This window comes from Anarhichas minor, unplaced genomic scaffold, assembly GCF_050575085.1.
Source record: "Anarhichas minor isolate MPS153535 unplaced genomic scaffold, ASM5057508v1 ptg000024l, whole genome shotgun sequence".
NCBI classification, from domain to species: domain Eukaryota; kingdom Metazoa; phylum Chordata; class Actinopteri; order Perciformes; family Anarhichadidae; genus Anarhichas; species Anarhichas minor.
The window spans coordinates 12,477,956-12,487,430 of NW_027466470.1; the positions used below are offsets into that span (position 1 = coordinate 12,477,956).

Here is a 9,475-nt window from a genome sequence, read left to right on the forward strand (position 1 = left end):
ATCAGTACTTACAGTGCAGAATCATTTTGACTTGGAAAAAAAAAGGCTCCATGTACTGGTACTGATTTTGTACTTTGTTTTAGCCTTCCTTTTATTAGTTTTGCTTTAAAGGATTCATTCCTGCAACTTCACCTTGAGCTAAATTAGTGAAGCTGAACATCTTGTCCCGTTTGGTCCTATAAGAACTTCTTCTGTGGTATCGAGCCATTCAAAGAGCTTTGGTGGTAGTAACGAGGTTTGGAGATATCCTACCTGCCTCCCCTTAATATATTGGGCACAAGATAGACGATTACTCAATTATAATAATATCAGACACATATCTCAAAACCTGGACACTTACAACCAAAACGATGTGTAAGGCTACATACCTCGGAGTTCCCCCCCCCCCGTTTAAACCAATGCTTTAGAAATATAACTTGTCCGTTTTGAATTATTAGTGCGCAGTAATGTAGTGCAGCAAGTTCTGGACTGCACTAAGAGGAAGAGTTTCATAACCCTTCCTGTTATCTCTGGTCAACTCGTTTCTCATCAAGTCACTGTTATATATTTTTACGTACAAACTGATGTTGGTGCATTACGTTTTTTAGCAGAGTGCTAAACGACGACTAATTTACTTTGAGTGAATACATGTTTTCATGACATCAGTATTACTACAAACCAAATCAATACATGATAACGAATACACATCTTTATTACACCGTATTCACAAAAACAACCAATTCTCAATTCAAACATTTATTTTTCCACTGGCTGGATTATTCCAGAAGAAAAACAATAGTCCAAAACCAAAGGTTATTCAGAGTCAAGGTAAAAAAACAACTAAAAACAACCCCCATTCAAATCCCAAAATATGCATAAATAATCATCTAAAATGATCACATATAAGTGTGTGATTGGTTTGCATATCAACCAATATCTAAGACTTATTCACTGACAAAAAGAATCCAGTATTCTTGCTTGGAATGTTCAAAACTTCACTTGTTATTGTATCCCCTCCCCCACCTTCTTTAGTCCAAAGAAAACAGCTTCAGTTGGACTTGATATGCAAACAAAGGAAATATTTCCTCTGTTAAAAAAGAAATGAGTGAGAGAGAAAAGACAAAACTAGTAAAGACAAAACGTATATATATTGTTCCCACATCTGTCTGAACAACCAAAAGTGCTCACTACTGTTCGTCGATGAATACTGAGGGGATGAAGAAGATACTGAAGTAACAAACACGTTCACAGGAATTATGTTTATACAGATAAAACAGAAGCATGAGTGTTTTGATCAAAACAGGATGCACATTCTTAAAAAAAACACTTTAAAAACTCCCCAATGTGTCACTTTTAGTTTCTGTTGCTCTTACAAAAAGCTAGGAATCTCCCTTAATGTAACTAATGAGTCAGCACAAATAAAACAAACAGGGAAAAAGAGAACAGTTGGCTTTGGCACAATATTAACAATCAATCCCTGGGATAGAAAACTAGCTAAGCCAAAAATATTGGCTTTTGTGGTCACTTTAAATTCAAAAACACAGTTCATCATGATATGCGTTACATGGTTTCAGGGGCAAGAAAACAATTTCATACTAATAAAAAGGATATGACCAAAAAAAAAACAGTGCAATATCCTGTGAGCCTTGAGGGTTCCTTTCTGCAGAACATGCCTCCTTTAGACGGACATCTTTCCCTTCCTCAGCTCCTTCCTTCTAGTAATCCGTCCCATCTTCTTGGTACACCTGCTCTTCTTCGTGGTAACCTTGGTAACCCTCGTCTTGCAACTCCGGGACATAGTCACGGGCGACGGCGGCCCCGTTCTGATCCTCTGCAACCTCTCCGGCTTTGGGACAGTACTTGGCGTCATAGATCTGCCGACCCAGGCCAAAGTTCTGGCCGCTCTGGTTGGCTCCCTGGCTGTAGCCCATCTGTAGAGACATGGTGCTGTTGTCACACTTGTCTGTGCCCAGCTTCTGGTCGTAGATGGCACGTCTTGTCCCTGGAGCCGTCATCCCAGCCTGTGGACCAAGACAATAAGGATCACAAGCCTTAAAAAAACAGCTATAAACAGTATTAAGACAATCCAGGAGTTTTCTACAAGACTAAACATGGCACTAGTTTATAGTAGTAGAAGTACGGTGATGCCCTGAGCTGCATTTCCTATAGTTGTGATCTCACGAGGAGCTGGGAACATCTTGCAGTACCTGGCTCGCCCCCTTGTTGGTTCCCATCTGCAGGCTGATGGTGGTGTTGTCCATGGGGGGCTGGATTTGAACTTTGGGGTCATACAAGTGCCTCCTGGTGCCGTATGCGTTCATACCCGCCTGACTGGCGCACTTGTTGGTCCCCATCTAAAGACAGAAGCACCACAGTCAATGGTCGTAAAGGCTTGATAACAAGAGTTTGACTTCGATCCAAAACAACAAACTGGTAAAATTTTGCATAATAACAACGTGAGTGACACTTGCGTAATCAGGACACTAGGCAAACAAAGTGTCACTAAGCTGTCAGCCATGACTACATCATACTCAAATGTTGTATTGCAAGTTTTCCTCACCGCCATGTCTATCTGAGATACATCTTAGCGACTGACAATAACAAAACAGAGTTGGAACAAAGAGCAGCATTTAGTCTGAAGTATGCCAGGAGATCATGACGGGTTGCGAATAGTTTCGACACATTCAGCAGTGAGCTCGGCTTTCCAAGCAGCTGAAGAGCCTCACCTCTGTCAGATTCAGCCAAAATATCAAATGAATAAGCTGTAACTAACATTACAGTCATGTCAAATACGTTTTTCATTTATCGACAACCTGTAAGTGAACGGCGGCCTCCTCGAGTATAAATGTCAGACCTGCACCAACATTAGTGTGTGTCATGTGACCACCGACTGTAAATAAAAGCTGTGTGTCCGTCTGACATTACAAATAAATGAGAAGTGGTTTAAATTAAGGACTGTGATAGGTTCGAGAGTTTCAGATCTAAAACTGAACTGCTGCCAACTCATTTTAAACTCTCCTGCTCACCCACAAATCTCCAAAAAACTAAAAAACACACCTGTAGGCCGATGACGCACTGCCCAGCCTTCATCTTCTCTTCGTCAAACATCCTCTCCTGCTTGTCAGCGTACTTCACCCCGATGTCCACTCGTGACTGGCAGCCCCGGGTCTTTGCCTGAAAGAAGCAATGTGTAGATGGTTGTAATAATAATAATAATAATAATAATAATAATAATAATAATTCAGCTTTCCATGACAGATGAAAGGAAGAGGTCACTCCCACCACTACTGTCAGAGGACTCACCATGCTAGCGAGTGCGAGCAGCGTTGTCTGCACCTGCGTCATGTTGCCGTTCTCAAACAGGTCGTTGGCCTCGAAGAGATCGTGAGGCTTCAGGCCAAAATTTGTGGTGGATTTGATGAAGTTCGTCAGGTTCTCCAGCTAAAAACCCACACCAATTTAAAAACATGATCAATAACAATGCGTGTGCAGGATTTTAGAATGACGGAGGTGTGATTACATCCCGTTACAAATTCTCTCGTTAACAAGAAGCAGTCCTGTAGCTGTGAAAGAGTTTCAGAAGCAGTGGCTGTACTTTCAACACGCAAGCATCATCATCATGACCGAGCAGGATTCAGCGCACAGACATCCTGACACAATACGGCAGCACAGGGAGCCATTTGTTAAAGTCCAAAAACAAGTCTCTAACTGCATGTAACGTCATCTCTAGTGTCAATGCGTCGCTGCAGATGCATTCAGCCGCTCCCTCACCTGGTTAAAAAGCATGCGTCATCCACCAACTCACCTGGTGCCAGTTCAGCGCTGATTGGTTGATCTTTTTCACAGAGCCTGGGGCCAGCTTGTTGACAAGGCTGTGAGGAGAAAGAGGGAAATACTCTAGTTTACCATCCAAACACTGGAGATGATGATGATAATAATAATAATATGATGGATGATCACGGTGTAACAGACGATCTGATCTCTGCTTACGTGCACAAAATGACTCCACTCTTCAGGCCTTTCTGGAAGTCGGGGCCGATGGTGGCGCCCGTCTGGTCTTCGATCCAGACCCTCAGCTCCTCCTCTTTCTGAGCGTCATACTTCTGTGCGATCTGGTCGGGCAGAGAGGTCAAAGGTCACATATGTTCCATGAGCAGCAATAAGAGCCAGTAGGTGATTTGTTAAATGCATCCATAAGATACCTTTAGGCTCTTTAGGATTTAGTAGATTTCATTAAGATACCAAAAACTGAGCTGCATCCACAACATGTTAATTATATGTCCGCTAAAGTTTATTAGGACTGCATGTGATCAGGTTCATGGTCACCCGTGCATTTCACTTTGCCTCAGTGCAGCATGCTGCGTCTACAGAGGAGTTTAGTCTTTTTTAGCCCTTATAAAGAAAGGAGACATTGACGCGACCCAAAACACACGGATATCCTGTTTGGTAAGCTGCTAAATTCGCCACTGAAACACAGGAAGGCCGGGGCTGAAAGTGGGAGGGAGGGGAGAGTTTTAAGGGGCTTATGGCGGCACAATCAGTGAAGGGAATCACTGTTGAGGTGGCAAGTTTTTTTTAATGATAGAAGTGTGAGAAACATGCTATGCAAGCTCTGAAAGAAGCCATTCAGGGAGACCTTTATGGTCACGTAGAACAGTTATGAGCAATGTGTGACAAACTGGAAAGCAGAAATGAAAGAAGTAATGTACAGATTTCTGTCTCCTCCAGTGAAGGATAATAAGGTGTTGATTGAGCTCCGTGCAAACCCACAATGAGCAAACAATCTCACTCTGTCCCGAGGGCACCGAGAAGCTGAACCACAGAGTTTACCCCCCCCCATGTACATAGAAGCCGGCCGCACTCTGCTCACAGCTGGTTGTACTCTTAAGGAATGTCTGTCTAATTACATTTTCCTTCATTCGGTTATTATCCCATGAAAAAAATACTTTTAATTACCCACAAAGAGTCAAGCTGAACACAAGGAATTTACCCCGCAGTTGTTGGACGGGAGCTGAATGAAGCGTTGATCCAATGAATGAATACAGACCGTTGCTTATTACAAATGGTCACCTTTGAGTTTACACTTCTGATTTTCTACATTAGTTTTAAGCAAAAGTTAAAGGGGGGGCTAAGAGGTGTTTGCCTCACATTTTACGGAGGAGGCTACGTCCCTGATGACAGGAAATACCACTTAAATCATCACCCCCCCCCCCTCCTCCTCTCGTCAAGGACATCACTGGTAACAGAGAGGAAAGTTGCATGTTTTCTTTACGTCCAGAACTTGTTGTCCTGTGGAGATTTAAGGGGGGGGGGGGGGGGGGGGGGGCGGGACTTGACCTTTTCTCTCCTATACAAGCAAGGGCACAGCCTAGGAATGCAGATTCATATTTAAAACAACATTCAGCTGAAGGAGAGTGAAAGAAACACTGACACAGAACAGAGCGGAGCCAGAAAAACCTTTATGGGCAATAAAATGAGTCTCAGATAACAGTCAGTCCCCTTGTGCATTACTAAAAATGAATGAAGGTATTATTAAGAGGTAACAGCACATGTTTAAAGGGAAAGTCCCCCTGGTTATACAGCAGCTCAGTGTGATACACAACGTGGTGAGGACAGTAATCTCCTGCATCAGTCCTGGTATGTTAAGTGGTGCGCAGGCAGGTCAAAACAAACAAGGCCGCACTCACAGAAAGTTACACATTACCACAGAGTGGGGTCATGTTGGAGGCCGTTTGGTTTGTGTCCATTGTCAACACAAGGACGTATTACCAAAGAAAAAAGCAAACCTCCTGCACTGACGTGACGTGATTGGAGCAAAGAAGCGTTTTATCAAGAGAAGCAGCGAGACACCTTACCACAAGGAGGGGAGTAGGAAACTATTCATGCAGATACAAATAAGCACTAAAAAAAGACAGATGGAAGGTGGATTATCGGGATGGACGACTAACGGACCCGGGACTAACTCACTAACCCGGGTAGCAACGAGCTGCACGCGCAATAGAACACTCTGGAAACGGGGGTAAAAGTTTTGCCACAACGACATTCTTCTTTGCCAAGAGGGACAACGCCCAGTTTTTAACTATGTCTCGTGCAAGGACAAAAAAAATACATATATATTCTAGTTTAAGACGTAAACTCAGGGTGAATATACACTTTGCAAAAGTGTTCTCACTGAACTTAAGTTTTTGTTAAAGTTACAAAGGCAGTTTATCCTGTAAAAAAATAAACTTTTAAATCTCTCCTGACAGGTTTTTTCCCCCAAATGAACCAACGTCTAAATACCTGACAGTGGCACGCAGATCAAAATGGAGGCCAGGTGAAGAAAAGAGCACAATGAGTGGATGATGGGAAGAAAAGTTCAGAGCAAATAACTTTTTGTATTGTGATAAAAGAAAAATATTTACCTTGTTTTTGATTTCCGCTGATAATCCGAAGGAAGGGCCTTTGTTAAAAGACATTGTCAAAGAGTTGTGAGTTTTCTATGCAAGTACAAAGATGGACAGCTACTTGAGGACAAACACTGCACTGAATGATCTTCAACTTTCTCTGCCAATGAAACCTCGAAGTGAACTAAATACTTCCTTTCTTTTTAACGGCCGCCAATTAGAGCGATCCCACGGTTTCTATCAAAGAGCGTCGATTCAACAGTCAAGATAGTTCCCTTCTGGTAGTTCGTCAGAGGACTACCAGCGCGCGAAAACGGAGAAATGCATACTTATGAGTGGGCGGAACCTCTCAGTGTCCTTCATTATTAACATGCTATCATATTTTAGCATTAATAGCAACATAAGTCTTAGTCCCATTGGAATAGGATTACTTTACTCTACGTGGCTGCTGAAAATGTGTAATAATTTAAATTGCTTATTATATTTTAGTGTATTAATTTTGTCCTGTGTCAATTTGGGTTTTTAGCAACCTGGAGAAACTAATCGTCAACGCTTCAAAACTTACACGTTATAGGTATTTTCAACGTTTTAGACACAATATATTTACATTGGACTATTTTTTGTCCAAAAAAATTATAAATAAGAAAAAGGGTTAATTTCTCCCATTTATATTTTATACTCCTTTATCAATGTTGATAGTTAAGGCTTTACAACAGTAGTTGGACCTTCGTGTGGGGAAATGAAAATCATTTATACGAGTGCAAAATTACAAATAAAAACAAATAAATTCAAGTACATCACACACCAGCTGCCTCGTGGAAAGTAGTGTGCAATTTATGCCCCACACACAGTGACCATGTCATGCAGACAAAGGACGTATAATGAAGATGAAACAGGATGTGCCAGCAACCACAACTTAAGATCAACTCCACATTAATTCACAGTATAAACTTGTACATTTTACTTTCACCAATCACGGAAGTACACTGACAGGACTCCTCTTGCCTCTCTAAACTCTTTGCGCGTACGTTTCGTTAATCGATCCTAGACTCCACCTTTCCTCCTCCTCTTCCTTAGATCGAGATTGACATCAAAAACTCCTTATATGGAAGGAAACTTCCCCAAATTCCTGACTGGTGGGAGTGCTCCACTGGACCCCTCCCTGCATACCAGACGTGCAGCGGACTAGACAGATTGTCGCACTTTTTTGAGTCACTGTCGAAAAGTTAAAGTTTATGAGCTACTGGGGTGACGTAATGTCGGCGCTATGTGGTCTTAGATTACAGATACAGCTTCCCTCCACACGCCAGGACTCTCTAAATCTGCTCTAGAATAATGTCTGATTTACAACAGTCAGCATTGCTTCCTTCTTTACATATTAATGACGCAGTGCGTAACTTCACTGCACTGAGAGTTGGAGAGAACAGGGGATTTTACTTTCTCTTCTTTCACTTCCACAAAGAAACAAGTCTGATCTGCACCACTTTGCCTTTTCTGAAATAGCAAAGCAGTACTTTTCAAATGGAACAGCACTTCAAAAATGTATTTCCTGGTACAAGAACAGACTGTTAAACTGTTATCATGAGGTCTATTACAGTGTAACCGGGAGAAAAGATAATACAAATCACTTAATTAAAGACAGAAAGAGTCCCATCAACATATTTCTTTCTAAAAGGAGACACATACCAAGTTGTTTTTCCAGACCAGCCATAATCTAGTTATGGACAATATGGCTACTGGTAAAGATTTAGACTACTGGCCAGTCAGGAAAATTACATTGACCAAAGATGCAGCTGGCAGCTCTTAAAATGTACCTTTGCTCCAGCTGCTCTGCTTCATGGAGCATTTAGTTTTCTGACACCTGAACTAATTAGTGTTGGGTGTCATCATGATTAAAAGCAGCTGTGAGGTTGGGGAGCTACTGATTGAGAGGTTGCATGCTGAAAATGAACCACTGAAAGTGTGTCGTACATATACATCGAAGCACACATGGATGTATTGTATCGTCTACAAAGCGCTGATCTACAGAATGAAAACCATTGTTGTGATCAATCTGCCGACAGTAGTGTGCTGTATATAATTTACTAAAGCGGAAATGATTAGTTAGTTAATTGATAGAAAATGAATCAGCAATTTTTTTTAAAATAATCAGTCTTGTCAGCTACTTTTCAAGCAAAAAAATGTTTGATGGAGCTTTTTAAACTTGAGATTTTGGTGTTTTTCTTTGTCATATACGTTAGTGAATTTATCATCTTTGGGTTTTTGTATTGAAAAGCAAGTTGAAAACATCATATAGAGCTATTCCTCTAAATGTTATTGAAATTTAGTTAGCGAGAAAATCCTCAGCCCATTAATACATAATGAAAATAAGCCCAAACATCAATCAATCATGACATCATTTTGATTTCTTGGAATTGCGCAACTTCATCCTGACGCAGTGTAGCCTGTACTACTCATCAGCTTCAAGACTGGACGCATCAACTAGTAATGACGTGAGCCCAGGTGTCTCCTCAGTCTCACTACAGCTGTGATTCTGAGGATACATGTGGCAGGTGATCACATCATACAGGTGTGCAGAGGACTGATTCAGAGTACGAGCGTAAACACACCAGAGAGGGGTGGGGGGGGGGGGGGGGTTACTCATCCTGATACCTGTGATGAGATTACATCAGATCACTCAATCACGGCATTGAGTGATGTAGTTTATCAAACATAGACTCATTTCTTTACTGCAGGTGTTGACCAGCCCAGGCTGCCACCGATGAGGACAAACTAAGTATTTAGTATGATTCTTTTATTTGAAAATAGAGGGCCATATAATCTTTGTGGGCCTTGAAAAACCAGAAGTCTGATGAATAAATTCCCACTGAACTGAAGTTACTCATACGGCCCCCCACTGATGCAGACAAAGGAGACAAACGGACCTTTCGCACCCCCACATGGATGAACTGTGCAATTACACCACAATGCAACTTCCGACAGCCGAGTTCAAAACAAAAAGCAGAAGTACACAGAGCTCAGAGTGACCATTTAGTTTCAATGGGGCAACATGTTCTACGGTTGTTGAACACAATGGCGCCGTAAAAGACCCACGAGTCAGTGGACTGGGC

General features: G+C 41.8%; 1 protein-coding gene across 2 annotated transcripts; it reads right to left on the minus strand.

The window, feature by feature from the left end:
* Nucleotides 1–673: 673 nt before the first annotated feature.
* cnn2 (calponin 2) lies at nucleotides 674–8,253 on the minus strand. Of its 2 annotated transcripts, XM_076098473.1 has the most exons (7): nucleotides 6,384–8,192; nucleotides 3,970–4,091; nucleotides 3,785–3,851; nucleotides 3,283–3,420; nucleotides 3,037–3,153; nucleotides 2,187–2,333; nucleotides 674–2,000 (listed from the first exon to the last, which is right to left on the minus strand). In XM_076098473.1, the coding sequence occupies exons 1-7, from the start codon at nucleotides 6,435–6,437 to the stop codon at nucleotides 1,695–1,697; spliced, it is 951 nt and encodes a 316-aa protein (XP_075954588.1). In that variant the 5' UTR covers nucleotides 6,438–8,192; the 3' UTR covers nucleotides 674–1,694. The 2 variants fall into 2 exon arrangements, with proteins under 2 accessions (XP_075954588.1, XP_075954587.1); XM_076098472.1 differs by having other exon boundaries at nucleotides 3,037–3,420; nucleotides 6,384–8,253.
* Nucleotides 8,254–9,475: the final 1,222 nt, after the last annotated feature.